At 44.9% G+C, this 19444-nt stretch overlaps 1 protein-coding gene and 1 long non-coding RNA gene across 16 annotated transcripts in view; one reads left to right on the top strand and one right to left on the bottom strand.

The window, feature by feature from the left end:
• The window catches only part of ZMYND8 (zinc finger MYND-type containing 8), a 130796-nt gene that overhangs the window by 96368 nt on the left and 14984 nt on the right, over positions 1-19444 (bottom strand). For 13 of the 15 annotated variants that reach the window (XM_037812389.1, XM_037812380.1, XM_037812378.1 and 10 more), the window contains one exon: positions 11820-11890. In XM_037812389.1, coding sequence (XP_037668317.1) covers positions 11820-11844 — 25 coding nt within the window. In that variant the 5' untranslated portion in view covers positions 11845-11890. Of the gene's footprint in view, positions 1-11819; positions 11891-14580; positions 14600-15762; positions 15768-19444 lie in introns of those variants that run through there. The other 2 variants (XM_037812381.1, XM_037812377.1) reach the window with 2 other exon arrangements.
• Positions 9168-17286, top strand: LOC119516162. Its single transcript, XR_005213212.1, has 3 exons — positions 9168-9247; positions 16644-16706; positions 17056-17286. It is a non-coding gene; the product is annotated as an uncharacterized LOC119516162 (long non-coding RNA).

Here is a 19444-nt window from a genome sequence, read left to right on the forward strand (position 1 = left end):
GAGCCTGGGGGAAGGAGATTGGGGGGGTTATTGCTTAATGGGTACAGAGATTCTGTTTGGGGTGAAATAAACTTTGGAAATAGAAAGTGGTGATGGTTATTCAGTATTGTAAATGTAATTGATGCCCCCGAACTGTACACTTAAAAATGGTTAAAAGGCAAATGTTATGTTATATATATTTTACCACGAGCATGAGAAAATCCAGATTCTCATTTTTCCATTAAAAGAGAGAAAGGAAAATCAGAAGATCCAGCCCCTCAAGGTCCACATTTCCACAGGCAGTGATCCTCCAGGCTGCCCCTCTTCAGATGGAATGCGAACACCCATCTGCCAAGGACTCCGTTTATCTTACCTTTTGGATAATTAAATCTAAACTTAAAAATCCATTAAAGGGTGTAATAGGTCAGGGGAAAGCAAAGAAGAGCAATAAAATAAATAAAGAGATCAGAGATAGGGAATACTTTGATAGGATGGCTGCATTGTACAAAGTTCAACCCATTATATGCATATAGTATAGGTTTATTTATATTTTTATAGCCATAGAGGGGACAAAAGTGTAGGTGACAACACACCAAACTGTCAACCCTGGTTACCTGGCAGGAAAGGATTTTCAGCTTTTTATCATTGTATACTTTGTCTAGCTGTAAGAAGATACACTGGTTTTTATATAGTAGAAGGAAAATTCAATAAACCATTTGTTTTTCCTTAAAGTTAATGAACGTAACATTTCTCAGAAGAGAACCTTCATTTGAAAATACATATATTGATTAATCGCCAGCCCAATGTTAGTCAAGGAGGTGAGTCAGACCCAAGGACCCACGTATAGCAGAGGAGACACAAGGGTAAATGGGTGATTTTGGAAGGCTGGAGAGAGGATGGCCCAGCTCACCAACACATCCTGTGGAACTTCACCCCAGCCAGTGCCCAGATGCCAAGAGGTGGAAAAAAGGCACTTCAGTGGGGCCAACCTGGGAAGACAGGAACACGGCCGTGCCCTCTGCAGAATTTTTCAAAGAAAACCAGGCCAGGGAATGTATGATAAGCAAAAGTTAGATTCCAGATTCCAGTATAATCATCATTTATCGAGAGTGTTCTATGCTGGGCCAGTCCATGGCTAGGTGTTTTCACCTACAGCGTCTAGCGTCTAGCACAGCATTCACAATAACTCCATTAAAATGCTAAGAGCAGCACGTTCAACAGAACATTCCGTGACAGTGTCAGTGTTCCACATCTGCAGTGTCCTTACAGCAGCCTCAGCCACATGTGCCTCTAGAACCCTGGAAATGTGGCCAGTGGGACTGAGGAACTGAATTTACTACGTTTAATTTTAATTAGTGTAAATTTAAGCCTCTGCACACAGTCAGCTGCTACTCTGATAGACAACACAGCTGGAGAAGCTTAGGATCAGCAGACAAGGGAGCAAGCCTGGCAGGCAAGCAGGAGCACTTGGGAGCCCTCCCTATTAGCCTCTTGGGATTTGGTAGTTGTCTTAAAGGCAGAATGATTTGATGCTCAGAAATGAGTGTGTGGACTTGCCTTTGATTCTTCCCTTAGTCTTGCCTGGAAATTCTCAAACCTTTATTCAGTATACATAAGAAATTCTCATCGGGAGCTGATTACTGTGCTTTCATGGGCAATTTAAGGCACTTTCCAGGGTGACTTTGGCATCTAAAGAACTCCTCTTTAGGAGAGGAGCAGGTGGAGGGCTAAGAGAGGGAAGAACTAGGCCTCTCGTTGTGGAGAAGAAAGAGGACGGCATTGCTCAGGGAGCGCAGCTGGAAGGCACTGCAAGGTGACTCAGCATGTCACAAGAGCCCAGCACGCCAGGAAGGAGGGGCAGGTTCTGCAGGGCTGCAGCTGTGCTGGCCAAGGCCGGGAAGGACACACAGAGAAAGGCCTTGACTGCTCAAGACCGTGGTCTCAAGGAGCCCCTGGAAACTTAAAGTAGGGGAGTGGGACAATCAGGACTTGTGTTTTTGAAAGATCTCGCTAGAAGGGGTTTTAAAACATTGGGAAGGAAAGAAATCAGAACGAACAGAACCATTTCAAAGGGTACCACGGCTCTCAAAGGAAAAGATAGGCAGGCCACCAATCGTTTCAAAGAGAGCAGTCATTTGAGCATGGATAATTATTTCCAGGCACTGGATTATCCTGGAAACAAAGCCAGCCTCTCTAGCCCGAAGGCTTTTCCTTCATTCTCCGGGATAAGAGTTGTATCCATCAGATATACAAAGCCAACACATTTATTCATTTGCTCAAAAATTTTTATTGCACACGGACTAGAAAAGGCACACAGGGAAAAGCAATGAGCAAAAACAAAAGGCAGACCGCATCCTCATTTGGAGGGGAGCGGAGAGGAGAAAGTAGAACATTCCAGGTCTGAGCAAAGGCCCAGGGGCCAGAGATGGCTCTGTCAAGGTTCTGGAAGGTCCGGGTGGTTGAGAAGAAGAACAGAGCTAGAGAGAGAAGGCTGGTGAGGCAGGCAGGGGCCAGCCCAGTATGAGGATTTTAGGATTTTGATCTTCATCCTAAAAACCAATGAGAAAGCACTTAAGAGTTTCTGTACAAGGGAGTGGCCTGAGAAGATGTGCCTTTCACAAAGATTGGGGGAGGGGGGGTGGCAGATAGAGAGATGAGACTAGCTAAAAGGCTACTGCCGTTCAAGGAGGGTAGCTTGGAGAGGAATGGTATTTAGGATGATGAAAATGATACAGGTAGGCAAGGGACACAAGAATCAGATGAGACCATATCCCTGGCTCAGACAAGTGGCAGGGTCCTGGGCTTACTCACTGTGGAGGAGAAGCAGGTATTCTGTTTCTTGGCAGAGGGGGGTGCTGGGGTGGGAAATCAGTTTTGCACATGTGGAGTTAAAGACGCCCATGGAACTACAGGTAGGCAGCTGGCTATCTGCACTGTAACTCAGGAGAAATCTGGGCTGGAAAGGTCAATTTGGGAGTCATTAAGCTACAGATGTGGGAAATATCACCCAGGAAAAGGAGATGAGGAAAAGGTCTTTGACAAGCTTTCAGCAACCCCAACACTTAATGGCTAGAAAGAGGAGGAGGAGCTGTCAGGGAAGTAAGAGGAAAATCAAGAGTGTGTTGGCAAAAAAGCCAAAAGAACAGTTTCCAGGAGAAAAATGATCAACAGTATCTGCTACTGCTGAGAGATCAAGTAAGCTGAGAACTGGAAACCTCCGCCAGAGAAAGCAACATGGAAGTCATCAAGAACCTCGGGGAGAACCACTGACATGGAGGGACTGGGGTGGAAGCCAGAATGGTGTTGGCAGAGAATGAAGTCGGAGGAAAAGAAACCAAGACTTGAGTTTGGACACTTCTAAAAAGTTTGGCTTTGAAAACGATGCTAGAGATAAGACAGTAGCTAGCAGGAAAGATGAGGGGTCAAGGGAGCCAACGTGGGAGATGTGGGTACGTTTAAAAGTCTGTGCCTTCCTCAGAAAGTTTCCCTATGACCCAGCAATTCCACTCCTAGGTCTACACCCAAGAAAAATGAAAATATACATCCACACAAAAATACACACACAAATGTTAATAGCAGCGTTAGTCTTAATAGTCAAAAAGTAGAGACAACCCAAATGCCCAAGAAACGAATGGATGAAAAAAATATGGCATATCCATACAATGGAATATTTATACAGCCATAAAACAGAATGGAATACTGATGCATGCTACATCATGGATAAACCTTGAAAACATTATGCTTAATAAAAGAAGCCAGAGATAAAAGGTCACATATTATATTAATGCATTCATTGAAATGTCCAGAACAGGCAAATCTATAGAAACAAAAATAGGTTAGTGGTTGCCAGGAGCTGGGAGGAGCAGGAAATGGGAGTAGTCACTAATGGTATGAGGTTTCTTTCGGGGGTGATGAAAAATGTACTAAAATTTGACTGTGGGTGATTCAGGTTGCACGAGTCTATGAACATACCATATAAATCACTGAATTTTACAATTAAATGGATGAATGTTGTAGTATTTAAACTGTATCTCCAAAAGCTGTTTAAAATAAGTCTGTGAAATGCTGGGTCTCTAAGTTCCCAGGAAAAGGAGGGTGGGGAGAGTGTAGTGTCACACTCACTCACCCCCACCATGACAGGCAGGCTTTCCAAACTCACTGGCCTCAGACCATCAGTGAAGGATCTACCACCACTAAGGCAAAACGTAACCACTTAGTGAAACTTTTAGAGAAAACCGTGCCTCAATCTCTAAGGCACCTCAGACGTGGTTCGTTTTCTCCTACGGGCATTTGGAGGAGAAAAGAGAAGGGCAGCTCTTTTAGAACTAAGGTTGAAAACAGTTTTCGGTCACAGTCTTCTAGAATAACAATAATAATAGTCACAAACACATAACGTAGGTCAGGCTTCAAAAATGGGACAAACGTTAAGACTTTCCGCCAAGCTAAACTAAACTGTGCGAATGTTTTTGACAGGATTCCATGAACAGAAGCACCGTGGTTACCATGCTGACCAAAAGGAGGTAAATTTCTTATTTTGAAATCCAGTGTCAAACATCTCCAGATTTCTGAGACATTTTACCTCTAGTCAGTAGAGGAGCAATCTGGTAGTTACCTAACTTGCAAATAAATTTTTCCCACTGCCTAGTACGTGGAAGGCACTTCTGGGAGGTAGATAATGCAGAAGAGCCAAAACAGAGTTAAAAATACTGGTGCTCATTTTTTTAAAAGAAAATACTAAGTATTTCTGAATTGCGTTGTGATTTAAAAGTGTTTATGGTTATATTTTCTTAGAGAGTTTCCTTGAAAAATGACAGAAGGTCTCTATCAGCTGTCCTCACAAACAATCCCTTTGTGAAACAGTCTTAATTTACATACAACAGTGAGAAGAGGATCCTGTACTAATTAAGGTCTGGGGCTGGCTAGCAAATTGCTGTAATTGTATATTCTCCAGCATCCTCCCTCTGAAAAACATATCTATAACCAGGCAAATCGCAGCGAGAACGATACTGTTCAAGGTTTTAATATCTCGGGCTTCCGCTGCATCTGTGCATGGTTTCCAAGAGTCTCATTCGCTTACGCGGGTGACATTACACAGGCATTTTTAAAAATGGTTTCAGCTTTGGCAGTCTGGCATCCACACACCACAATCATTACCCCAAAATGCACACATGGCAGGACGGAGATGTGAGCCGCCCAGACAGGGGAGCGGGGAGGGTGTCTCTGGATGGAGACGTGACATGAACTCACAGAAGCCATCATTTTTCAGACTCCAAACCCCTGGCCTTCAAGGAGCTGCGCCTGTTCTGAATCATGCGTGGTGAAGCCAAAATCCTGCAATGAACTGTGCTGTGATCAGTCTATCGCAGAGAATGCAAACTGACAACCGTTGGCCACGTCTGACCTGGAGATGAGCTCTGCTGGGTTTGTGCAGGGTCTTTTGAGAAATGTATCTGCACAGACCACATTTCTAAATCAAGTGATTTTACAGGAAAAAAACATCCAAGCTGGCAACACCGAATGGGCCATACTCCTGCTGGGCACAAATCGCAGCAGGTGCCTCCCTCCCGGCTCAGTGCAGGCACACTCCCACTCACTAAAGACCCCAGGCACCTCTAGATACCAGCTATGGTCACTTAACTGCTAGACCCTGTAGGCTTTTGATCTGGAACCCTTGGGATGCACTGCATGGTTAAGTGCAAAGGCCACTTCATGAGTCTCTCTGACCCTCAGTTTCTTTCTCCGGCAAATGGGAACAGCAGCACACCTACATTATAGCATTATTAAGAGAATCAAATGAAACAATCTGTATGTAATACCCAGCACCTATTAAAAGTACTCACAAAATATTAACTACACAAACACACGCAGCATTGAGGCAGTGCCTCTGATTTACACTTGGAGCGTCTTTCAGCACATCGTTACCCTCGGACACAAATGTCAACCTGACATCTTGAAAGCTCAAAAGCTTTGTCTCCTGAGAGCTAAAACGCTCCAGTAAATGCCAAGGCTGACGTGATGGCAACGACTGACTCGGGAATTACTCAGTGAAGAAGTGAGTACGTGTCACAGGGTGGGGGTGGGGGGTGCACAAATTTAAATTTAAAGAACCTGAAAGGCAGGACTAGATGTAGGCATAGGATGAAAGAATTCTGAGACAATTATTACCAGAGTCTATAAGTTTCCCATGTATAGTATAGCTCAGGTCCTCTTCTCTGACTGCAAGTCGAGAATAATGTGGCCAATTTCCCAGATGCCTGAGTGGCCATTTCCTCTTCTTTCGGGAGCCATCGCTTCCCCTGTGGGGCAGTGTTGGTGGGTCCAGGTATCAGGAAACCAGCCCTTCCCGGGCCGAAGGGCAGACAGGTCTAAGGTGAGTACAGCTCCTTGGGGACTTTGCCCTGCTGTTCCTGAGGAGATCCTGGACAAGCTGCACTCCCCAGCGCAGCCGGTTCTCTGGCCTTCCTATCGACGCCATGAGCCACCTGACAACCTTCTAGCATACTCCTTTCTGCCCAAATGAACCAGAGCTGGTTTCTGGCCACTCACAACCAAAGAACCCTGATGGGGATGCTGTCATCTGGGGACTGAAGCACTGAATTTCCCAAGCCACAAAGGAAGCAAGCTGGAGGAATAAGGATGTGTTCCCTATGTCCCGACTGCCACGTCATGGATTTTGAGACAATTAGGACTGAAACAGAGATAAGCCTTCTGCCTGGTTATCCTTTGCAAGCGTCACATTTTGACCATGCCCGTATCAGCTCTCAGAACCTCCTTAATTCAGTCTTGTAACTCCGGGCCTCTGCATAATGCCATTTGCTCACCTCATCTGAGTGGCTCTGTCAGAAAAAGGTCCTGGAAGCAAAGCAGCTACCCACTGTCACCTGCCACCTGCTCAGGGAGGTGGGAGGTCAGTTCCGAAGGGTGTTCCTGGAGAGAGGGAAAGGTCTCCCTGGAAGCTGGGTGTCCCCCGCAATCTCCACAACCCCTTCACCCTCATGGATTCCCACCAAAGCAGGGGCTCCAATGTCCCTGTGAAAATCCATCCAAACAGCTGCAGGCTGGCTTAATTCCAACATTGCAGCTGCCAACGAATCAGGAAGCCGGCGGAGTGGTGCAAAGCATCCACACCCTAGACTTAGACGAGCAATTTTCTTTCCCATCCCAAGCTTGCCTGCCAAATGACCTTGCGTGATTCACCCCTGCGACCCCGCTGAGCAGGGAGTCTGTCTGGGCATGGTTCCCACATCCACGCCCTCTTCCTGGAGGTTGTAAGTGGGGGTACAGAACACGGTGCATAGGGCACCCCTCACAGGCTCGTCTTCCTTCACCCCAACTCCAGTAACAACCCACACCTCCGACACTCACCATGTTCCAGATACCGTGCTAAGCACGTGTGTGAGTTCACTCACTCTCAACATCCCCCTCGATCTTCATCATCACCATTTGCAGGGGAAACTAAGGGAAGGGCAGAGCTTAGTGGGGACTGAAAGGGCTTACATTCTAGCAGAGAAGCCAAGTCGACAAACAAATAAGAAAATACAAGGTCATGGACAAGGACAATGAAGAAAACGGAGTTAACAGGGGAGCCTTCTGGAGTGTGGGAAACAGTTAATTCTCTTGATCTGGGTGGTGGCGGCATGAATGTGTACACGTGTTAAAGTTCAACACACTGCACACTGCACAATAGATTAAAAATGCACAAAACATACATATATACATACAAGAGGAAGTACCAGGAAACAGTAAGCAAATGGGGGGTGTTGGGAGCCAGGTTCCTCCCTGTTGCAGTAGGGAAGTTATAGGCAAGGCAGGAGGCTAAAATGAGCCATGTGGCAATGGGCTAGAGTTGGAGACATACTATGAACTCATGTTTAGTTTAATACAGATACAGATGGTTACATATAGAAATATTTATAAATAAGTGTAGCTACATGGGTTAATACACACATATATTTCCTTGTTCTGCCAACAGAGAAGGCCTGGAAGCAAGGACACCACATAGTAAGGAGCATAACTAGTGCCCAGTCTTGGTTTCTAACCCCATTCTCCAACAAAAGCAAACAGGGCTCCTTGGAGAAATGGCTGATTCTGGGACAGAAAATAAACAAATAAACCTAGAGCATCTTGTAATGCCAAAAAATAAGGAAGTGCTCAAAAAATAATAATAATAAATAAATCCCGCAATGACACAGGCCCTCCCAATCACAGGGACACAAGAGCCAACCGACAGAGCTCCCAATGGCCAAAGCTGGGACACTATGAGTAGCAAAATAAATAACTGGATTAATATTGGACAATAACCCAAAGTATCAAACATTCACCCATGATTCCATACTGATAAAAGTAAATGATTGGATAAATAAATAAATGGAGAAAACAGACAAATCTCCTACAGATGAATTCGAAATAACACATGTCAATACTCCACCCCCAAATGGGGGTAAAAATCACTCCCCAGTCCTTAAATGTGGGGTACACACAGTGACTTTCTTCCAAATGGAGGGAAGAAAGCAACTTTTCCGTGGAGAAACTTGACAAACCCTGCCTCAGCCAGGGGATCAAGGTCAACATCAACACTGCTAAGTCGTGTTCAGAGCACGGAGCCTTGGTTACATGTTAAGAAAATGGCACATCACTTCTGTGTGCTTCCAAAATCTCATAACCCCACTCTTACCATGAGAAAAACATTGGACAAATCCCAATTGAAAGAAATGCTTCAAAGTCCCTGACTAGTATTCGCCATAGTTGTCAAGGTCATCAAAAACCAGGAAAGTTTGAGAAACTGTCACAGCCCAGAGGAGGCTAACAAGACATGACAACTATGTAATACGGGATCCTGGAACAGAAAAAAGACATTAGCAGGAAAACTAAGGAAATCTGAATAAACATGGGCTTTGGTTAATATTAATATGCTGATATAGCAACAATGTACCACACTAATGTTAAGATGTTAATACCAGGGAAACTGTATGGGTGGGGGGGGGGTTATAAGGGAACTCTGTACTTTCCTTGCACTTTTATCTTAATCATCTTAAACCTATTGTAAAATAACAAATGTAACAGGAAGTGATGGAAAGGCCCCTTGAACTGGGTGGCCACCAAAGGCCTCTAGGAGGAAGTGAGGTCGGAGGTGAGATCTGAGAGGCGAGAAATAAGCAGCGTCAGATCCCTCAAAGGGCACAGGTACACGGGAGGGAACAGTGAGGGAGGCCAGGGGCTCAGGTGGAGTCAGGAGGGAAATGGTCCAAGGTGAGCAGAACACCACAAGGTAAGCGAGGCCCTGGCTGGTGAAAAGGGGTGAATCAGAGGTGCATGAGGGCAAATGGAGGTGAAAGGGGGTGAATGGGGGTGAACCAGAGTGAACAGGGGTGATGGGAGTGAACTGAGATGAACCGGGGTGGACCAGGGTGGATGGGGTGATGACTAGGGTGAACTAGGGGTGAACCAGGGTGAACAGGGGTGATGGGGGTGAACCGAGATGAACCAGGGTGGATGGGGTGATGAACAGGGTGAACCAGGGTGAACTAGGGGTGAATGGGGGTGAACCAGGGTAAACGGAAGTTAACCAGGGTTAATGGGGGAGAATCAGGATGAACAGAAGTAATTAGGGGTGAACCAGGTGAACTGGGGTGAACAGAGGTGAATGGGGGTGAACTGAGGTGAACCAAGATTAACAGAGGTGAATGGAGATGAACAGGGTTCATGAATGGAAATAAAGAGGTGAACAGAGGCAAACAGTGCGGCCCAGCCAGGCAGGTGGTGCTGTGTTCAGACTGGAACCTAAGGGCTCTGGAAGGTCAGTGGAGGGAACGGACACCAGACAGGCTCTGGTCTGATCTGGTTTTGAAAATGGCCCTGGCTGCTGAGGGTCAGGGATCTCAGTGTGCAGGTCAGAGAACACAGGAAAACAGGCACCCCGAGCAGGCACACCGCAGGTGGCATGAGCAGAGGGAGGGGCCATCCTGCAAAGAGCTAAGAGCATCCAGGGGTGTGAAGGGAGACAAGAAGGGGGGCCTCAGGCACAGACCGGGGCCTGAGCAGGGCAGGACTTCTGCCCTGGGTGACAACCCCAGACTTGGACCCTTCCAGAAAAGTCTCAACAAGGGGCCTAAGGGGCCCAACAGGCACTAGAGCATCCGGGAAGGCAGCGCCTCCTTGAAAGCAGAGCCTCAGTTCAATCCCGCCCTGCTACTTACTAACCTGAGATGTAACCACTTAGAACCTCAGTTTCCTCATCGGTAAATTGGGAAGGGCACCTCCTTCCTCCTAAGGGGGTTAGAAGGGTTTGATAAGAGAAACCTCCCATACAAGAACAAGGCTTTTTAAACACTGCCAGCCAGTATTCTATAATCTGATCTAATCTCCATTTTACAGACAGGAAAGTAGAGGGACAAAAAGTGTAAATCATCCAAGAGCATGCTGGAGAATGAGCAGCAGGTGCAGAACAAGGAGCTGCATCTCCAGGCCCTTCTCCCAAGGGATCTCCCCAGTCTGCCAGTCTCCTAGGGGACCACATTCGATTGTGACCACAACACCAGGGGCTGGGAGGCAGCTGCATGGCACACACTTCCTCATCACCAACCGTCTCAAAACGCCTCTTCCAGCAGGTTACTTCCTTGCACAAAACTCTCCCGTGACTCTCCTTCACCATTACAGGCCTTGAAACCTCAACCTCCCAGATGGCGGGACCTGGGCAGGGTGGGGAGCGAGGAAGTGCAGCGGCTCTGACTCGGACCACCCTCCCACCCTCCCCTTGCTGCCTGCCCACCCACCCAGCCAACCTGGCCTTCCTCGGACTCCCCCACCTCCGCTTCTGCTGCTTTCCCACCCGATGCCCCCACCCCTCCTCCTCTCTAAACTCTGCCCATCCCGCCATGTCAGGTCAGGACACAGCGGCAGCCAGCCCCCCACTTCCAATCTGACCCTCCTATCTCTGCCTGAAACAACATAATGTCTTAGAAAAATTCTCAAATAGCCTTTTTTTTCTGTTTCAGGAGCCTTTAGGGAGTCACTTTTTGTGACACTGTCTAGCTAGACTGGAATCATCTTCTGGGTAAAATTCAGTAATAAAGCCCTCTCTAGCCCTTCCCTCTCTCCACCCTCCCTTCCCCAAAACCCACAGCCAAGGGCTCTGGGCTCAGAGCAGGCACTCACTCAGTGACTTGAATGAATAAAACATCTTGCAAAAACCATTACTTTTGGAGATGAGCGTTTTCATCCACCAAAGATATGAAAAATGCTCCAGTAACTCATTTTTTAAAAGCACCCTAAAGGAAAAGGGGGACGACTTCCCTCCTTTTGGGAAGCCTCATAAAAATCACACAGAACAAATGAAAAGTAACAAAACCTCAATTAGAAGATTTGGGGAGTCTAATACAGCATTCTGGATGAAAACATTCACCATATTTCCCCTAATTTGCTAAATTTTTGTCCTAAAGGTAAACACTGGCCTTAGCATTACAGAAAATCCTACATTTCCCCCTTTTTATCTGTTCCAAAACCAAGCAGGCCAACTTCATCCCAATTCTCTACTCCCAAAAGGTCTGTTATTAGAACCAGAAAAAAAGCAGCTACTGAAGATTCCAGTCACTTCTAGAACACGTTTTATTTAAATTCTGATGACAGATTGGTATACCTACAAAAACATGCAAGGGAAAGAAAATCGAAAGGAGGAGATTTCTCCCTAAATTAGGTTCCTCCATCAAAGGCTCCACCTCTCAAAATCAGACAAGTGCTGCAAAGCTAGCTCATAAGGCCACACTTCAGTTCTCTGCAACAACAAAAAGAAATTCCAATTTCCTCCTCTGCTATGACATAGATGATGCAAGATTTGTACTCACCTTTGGAGCGAGTAGAGATATCCATGCCCTCTACCACCTCCTGTTCTGTTTTTATTTCCTCTTCTGCCAAGCTGAAACAGAGCAAATTAAGTTCATGTTTAGGAAGGCTGAGAATCTGCCCCATGGGAGCAGCTATTTCGAACTTCTACAACAAACCCACCTTTAAGACAATCCCCCATCCTTACACAGAAGTGGGGGAAGAGAAACCCCCACTGATTTCAACCAAGTGTTAAGATTCTTAAAGAAAGGGGTTCTCTAAAACACTAGGTCGTTCTTTTTTTCCAAGGCGTTACTATTCCAGTTGTCATATTATTAGGGGATGCAAAAAGGCATTTTTCAGACCGTTGCAACGGCCCCCATCTGCCACGAGAACCCGACCTTCAAGTAAATAACTGTCTAATTGTTACCACCGGGTTCAAAGAGAGACAGGTTGGAGGTGTTTTATGGGGTACGGAGAGTTATGATCCCTGGAATTCTACAGGGCCAACTGTGTTCCTTCCCCCTAAATATTACAACTTCCCAAAGAGGTAGAAACATGGGGGAAAAAAAGAGGGGGGAGGGGGGTTAAGTTACAAAGCAGAAAAATATGCCCCGGCTAGAAGCAGAAGGCCTGGTCTCAAAACATTCAAACAACCAGCATTTATCCCAAGAATTAGGGCTGGGGTCTCCACACTCCCCCAACCCCTAGATGTTTCCTCTCTGATGTTTCCTCAGGCATTGCTTAGAGAAAGCATTCAAATGCTCTTTTGAACTGTGACTAATTATCCCCCACCACAAAAGTAGATTGAGGAAGGATCATTTAAAAGACTGGCTGAGAATTGCGGGTGGGGAAAGAAGCAGGGAAAGCAGGCCCCTGAACTGAGAGGGTCTCACTTCCAGAATCATCTCTCTCTCTCTGCTGGAACTCAGGCTGAGTAAAGCACAGGCCATTTCAGATCTTCCCACACACAACACTTCCCAAGGCAAACCAAAAGATGAAGTTAACCTCAGCTTTTAAAATAGATACAAATTATTTCAGGTGCTAGAACATTCCAAACATTCAGACCCACGCTTCAGTGATAAGAATCTGAGCAATCTCTAGATGCATTTCCATCCATCTATGGTTAAAGAGAAGAAATGGGTGCATCACCAATTGATATGACTGGAATTTTCCATTTGGAAGACTCGAAGCCAGCACAGGGAGGAGGCTGGACAACAGAGGAAGGATTAGAATGTCCTGTCTGTTTTCCGTGGTCTGGGACTGTGACAAAGCAAAAGACGAGTCCAAAAAGGCAACCCTCAGGCCTGGAACTCCAGGATAAGACGGAGATGTGCTTAGGAGAGTTCCATGTTTGTTGTTTGTTGGGGGAAGAGAAGTCAAGATGGGAGCTAGATAGAAAGAAAAAAAAATCACAGTGCAGAATTAAATAATAGAAGCTTGGAGGCCTCAGTCAGACTTAACTAGTCCCAGCAGAGAGAAGAGAGGCAGATTTAGTTTAAATCAGAATATTAATGCATTTATCTCTCTGATATTGAACTCCGTTAACGATTCCGTTTCATACTGCATCTGTAGAAAAAGCTCGTAACACAAATCACCAAAGAAACAACTGACATGTTGTCACAAATGGTTTTCATCAGAAGAAAGCAGCCTGCTAAATTTAAACACATCACCAACATGCAATAACAACACAACAGCAAATTGTTGAAGGTGATTTTAGCACTAATACTTTATACTCCAAGTTAAGAGGCAAACATTTTTTCTATTCAGCAATACTTTGCCTGGACATAATACAGACTGCCCAACTGCATGCTGTTGTTTTCCTGCTTGGAGGGACTGGAAATACTTTTTTAACAAAAAGCCCCAGGCACCCCTCAGAGAGGAGTAGATGGTTAACTTCAAAAAAACAAATAGCAACCTGGATCTTTCTAGCAACTAGAATTCTGTTTCTCTCTCTAGCATGAAGTATGTGAAATCCTAAACTTCTTGAAACTGATCCCATATTCTGAGTGATCAAGAAAACGCTAATCTGCGATCCAACCAAAATGCACACTGGTGAAAGAAACAATTATGCATAGCAGAGCACACCCCCCCCATATTAAAAAAAATTTTTAAAAAAAAACACTTGAAGGATTTCTGCAGAGAAGAAAACATTCAAAAGTGTATTGATCATGGAGGAGGGCTGCATTCAAGAGAACAATTATTTGGCTTGTAACAGCCCCCAAAAAAGCTGAATACTTCAGGCAAGAAAGCTGCTGAGAGGCTAAGAAAATGCAAATTAGTTATGTGGTGGATATTTGCTGCTGAGTTGAAGATAATCCATTCTGGGGCAGGAGAGAGAAAAGTTAAGCTGTTTTATCTCTCCAACTATTACAAGTGGGCACCACAATCACCTAACTTTAGCAATAGCACCACCAGCTTCAGTCAAGGATTTCAAGCACAATTGAAAAAAACCATCTTTTTCATAGTTCAGCAAGCCATCCTTTTCAAAGGGAAACCGCGCACACATGCATGCACACACAAACACATATACACAATAACTTGTATTTGACTAAAGGAAATTGCAGTGTCTATGCACTAGAAGAAAAAAAAACTTCATTTATAAAAGCAAAAGATCAGAATGCAAAATTAGTCATTTTGAATAGCCACATCTAAAGGGACTTCCTTTTTTCTATACCACTGATCTCGGGTTTTCTTTTTTTGGTTTAGTGTTAAGCACTGGTATGTTATTAGGAAAGAACTATGAATAGTACATCAAGAGTGGTAGTGAGAAAAAATTTGTACCTGTCTGGAATGTCCCACAGATCTTGGTCAATTTAGGTTAAGAACTGTTCAGTCATTTGGAAGGGGAAAAAAAAAAGTCAACAAAAACTGTTAAAAAGCACAGAAAGCAGCAGCTGGAAAAAATAGTTGGAACTCCTGTCATTAACACACTGAGGTCTCAAAAAATAATACAGCATCTTTCCTTACGTATCTGCCAGCCTCCAGCAACCCAGATTATTTACATCAAAAACAATGGAACAACAAGCCCTTATCTCAAACTGACATTACTTTTTTTTTTCTTTTTGATTACGTCTTCTGGGGAGGCTGGGGGGCTGCTAAAGAAAAGAGTGAAGTTAGCTGAAAACCAAACAGCCTCTCCGCCCAAACAGGAAAATGCACCATAAACTAGTTGTATCCGTTGTAATGTTCACCCCAACCACCACCTCTTGCACTCATATTTACCCTAAGTCACTTGCCTATGGCTTTCACAAACTGTTACATTTCAGGCAATGCAAAGAAGAAAATAACAGCACCTGCAAACACAACCAAAGACCACCCGGTCCCAGAAAGAATAAAAGATCCCCCCACCCCACCCCATGCCTGAGCAAGAAAACCTATGCTTACTTCTTCACCTGCATGCACAGAATAAGAGCAATTAAAAAGTTGCAGATGAACCGCTACACCTCTAGGATGCTTTAAACCTTCTGATTATTAATTCTGAGGGCTCGAGGCTGGTCCGTAATTCCCAGGAACCCCATCCCCTCAACGCTTCCAAAAGAGAGAGAGAAAGAAAAGAGAAAGCATCTGGTTTTGACAGAAAAATGGATACACAATGCCCAGATATTTCTTTTCCCCAAGTCCCCTATCTTGACTTTTAACCAAGAATATCTAACCCATCTAGAATACATAACCAGCATGCACAAGACTGGTTCTACAGATGAGGATCATCGCACGGCAATTCGAGAATCATGCATCATTCAAAAGGACTTTTCCTTCTGGTTTTTACTTTCATTCAAAATACCAAACTGGTCCAGGCTGTAAGAAATATTTAATCCCCAAGACACAACATCTTCCTCTTCTAGATCACAAAATAGTGAGCATCAAAATTTAAAAACCATGCTTCCCTAAGTCTGCAATTAATTAAAAAAAAAAAAAATGGGGGGAAGGGAATGGTTAGCAGAGCAGCTTTATATAAGCACTCACCTAAAACGGGCAGAGTCATCGGTAGCTAAGCTATTTATGCAGGATTCTTAAAATGGCGTCTGGCAACACTGCCTCATTCCTGTATTGAAGCTAAAATGGTAGCAGTTTGTTCAATAGCTGTAGCTCTTGTTTAAGCAGCCCTGCTAGTTTCAAAGCCACCTTCCTAAATATCAGACCTAGGAAAAGCTCAACCAAAGGACACCAACAACCCAACGTTTAGAAGCTTAAAAAAAAATCTGCAATGACAGGGGGAGTTTGTGAAGTCACAGGTTCCTAAGGAAAACCCTTCCCTTTCAGCTGCTGAACCTTCAACGTGAGGCTCTGTGATAAGGCCCCCTTGCCCGGGGATTAGGTGGGTGGAAGGTTAGAAATTATGCAGCCCTGTGGCACATGCTGCAGACAGACAGGTGTCTGTGCAAACAAAAATGTTAACAGAGAGCAGGGTGGGAGGATGCGGAAACCCATTCCCCCTTCTCCCTGTATCAGAAACCAGCTCTGCATCCAGACAAGAAAGGACCTAGGTAACACGAAAGGGCTTCCAGGTCAGCAGGCATCTGGAAAAGCCAAGCCCAGAGATGCACCCCAGTCTGATGCCAAGGTAATATCAAAAGGCTGTTTGCAAGCCTGGAAACGGCCACCAAACACCCAGCGCTCTGCAGCAGCCAGTCCTAAGACAGTTAACATCAAGGAAAGACAATCCAAGTCTGCAGAGGAGAAACATAAGTGAAACACTCACTTAGCCAGCACACAGGATATTCACAAATTAGATTTTTGTCCACCCCCAACAAAGCCCTGAGAATTAACAATGGGTTTTGCAACACCCGCTTTCAGGGGCCAAACTGATAGAGCATAATGGTGGTTAACATAATTTACTGTTACAGGAGAAACCAGGTCCGAGAACTGGCCTCGGGACTGTTGTGGTGGTGTGAGTGGAGAGTTTCAAGGTGACTGCTTTTTAACTCCAGGGCAGGAGGGAAGGCATGGTGCCCAAGGCTGTGCCAGGCAAGGACGGGCTCCTGGCTTCGCATGGCCAGTAGGCAGGTAATCTTGATAGGGACAGACAGGCTGGCGGCATCGCTAGCTGCAGAGCTGACATGGCCCCTGCCTGCTTGTTTGTCTGTAAGGAGAGCGGGGGAGGAGGGGGAAGGGCAGTTCACAGCCTTAGCAACCTGAAGCCAAGGGTGAATCCTTAATGATTGTGTTTTCAGAGCATCTAAAGGGGTTCTAAACATATTTCCTTCTTAACTCTCTGCCTTGGATGGCAACCTTTGAATGTATCTTTTTTTTTTTCAGGGTCAACCAGAGGCAAAGCCAGATCTGGGGCCCTTCTCTGCCAAATGTTTGTTGCTTCTGCCACAGGAGAGAGAAGGGGAAAGAAGGCAAAAGAAACAAAGAGATCCCACATTTGAAGTGGTTGGACTTTTTTATCTATCCTTGCCTTCAGGGTCTTCTGGGTTACAGTCACCCCGCTTTTTTTTTAAAGTGGCTCATTTTCCCCCCTTTCCTATTTAAGAAGTGAAGCAATCTCCTCACCATTCTCCTGGGAAAGAAAAGGGGAGATGTTTTGTTTAAAAGAAAAGGGGTTACAAGGAAGAAAAAAAAAAAGCTGTTGTTTTCAAACCTAATTTATAATCCAAGAGGCCCATTGTTTCTTTCTTTCTGACTCAAATCTTCGAGCTGTTAATTATAAAAGTAACTGGACTTGGCTCCAGCGGGATAACTATGTCCATGCACAGCAATTAGAAAAACTCGGTAGAAAGTTTACTGAGTGATTATATATAATTAATTCCTAGTTACAGACTGAACACTGACCATTTTCTGGAGCTAATAAAAGCAGTTACTCCCCCTCCCCCACGTGAATGCCACTTAATTTCCCAAAGCAGAAAGTGAATCCATCCTGGAGGGTCTTGCAGGAAAGGGAAAAAAAAAAAAAGGAGAGGAATCAAAAGCTCCAGTGTGTCTGTGTTTGTTCCCTGCAGCTGTGCAACAACCTCTTTGGGGACTGAGGAGGCAGAAGGAAAAAGGAAAAACAGCCCAACATTCTGTTCCTCCCTCTGCAATTTACAAACTGGCAGAGAGAACATTCTACGTTGCTGTAAGAAAAGGGGGAAGGGGGTGCCCTAGGAATGGAGTCTCTTCAACTTGGTGGTTCTGCTTTTCCTAAAAAAGAAGAAAGATGGTAGAAATTTCCAGAAGACCCGTTTCAGTCAGGCCACTGCAATTGTCAATCTTTAACCTTTCCTCCAAGTCTATTGGTTCAAAAGCTAGAGAGAGGAACCCCATTGGGCAGCTCTGTGAGCCAGTACTGCAGCCCCCACCTGGCCCTGCTGCAGTGCAGACATTTATTTTTCCCCCTTTAGTGTAACTGGGAAACAATGCTACTTTGAAAGCAATTAACTTTTTCCAGACTCCTGCTTGGTGACTGCCACAGTTTCAGAGCAAAGTGACTGGCCTGGGTCAGAGCCGGGAACTTGCTAGGCTGCACATTTGAAAACAGATCTTGGCTTTCCAAACCTGTAGGAGCCATTTTAATGCAAGCATTTAGAGGACAAACGCCCTGCTCCTAAGTTTCCTTCCAGCCCAACAAACACAACATGCGAACACTGAAGGCAGCAAACCAGGAGACTCATGATTAGATATTGCTTCCAGGGAGGCCACAAGAACCTCAACATATAATTTCCATTTACAGCAAGGAGATAAGAACAAAGAAAATAGCCAAGTGTCTGAACTTACTTGTGTGGGGATAGCAGTTCTGTTCAATTTCAAGTATCTAACATCATTAACTGCCTGTACTTTCACTCCAAGAAGCTGGTCTGCCTTACACAGTCTTTTCTCAACTTAGATCTGGTACTTTTCTCTTTATTAAAAGAGCCCTTTTCCAATTGGTGCTAAAAGGCGGGCTGCTGGACACAAACTTAAAAGAAAAAGGATTATTATTTCCATAAAGTTGGCATAACACAGCATATGAATATATTTCCAGCTTTGGAGCCATGCTGCATGTCTTCAGGCCTGAAATGTATGAAATGAACTAGGGAAATTCTGGAAGTAATGCTCAACAAGAGTCTACAGCACTAATAGGTCAGGGGGGAATGTAAAACGTGAGAAATAAATAATAAGTAAAGGCAAGCATGCATATAGATGTGTGGGTCAGGCTTGGGCAAAGGCCGAACTGTTGTTCATAAGTCCTGAATCAAACCAAGTTTGGTGGCGGATGGTTATGTAGTTAACGTGTACTTTCACACTACACGTAAGTACCCTAAAACATAAGTTCTGACATCCCTCTCCCCACCCCACACACACACCACCAGCAGCAACTCCTGCCCAGTCAAGGTTTAGGGCTCTGTGATTCTAAGAACAAGCATTTTCATTACATTTCACAAGCAGATCACCTACCCAGAGTTCTAATATCCAAACAAACCCATTAAAGGTCTACAGTCAAGTCACAAGTTACAATGAACTGAACATTTCTCCCCTGGCCAAGGGTAAACAGGAAGTGTAATCTTCAATCCTAGCTGCAGGTTATCAGGAAAAACAGTGGATTCAAACAGTCACCTAAAATCAAGACACTATTAAAAGGTCCTTATTTTGTTCCTGCTAATGAAGCCCCCAACTGCTGGAGCCGACACCCTCCCCCACCCCTTTACAAGCAGACCCCCAATATTCACAAAACTCTTTATACATG

The sequence above is a fragment of the Choloepus didactylus genome, chromosome 19 (assembly GCF_015220235.1).
Source record: "Choloepus didactylus isolate mChoDid1 chromosome 19, mChoDid1.pri, whole genome shotgun sequence".
NCBI lineage: Eukaryota > Metazoa > Chordata > Mammalia > Pilosa > Megalonychidae > Choloepus > Choloepus didactylus.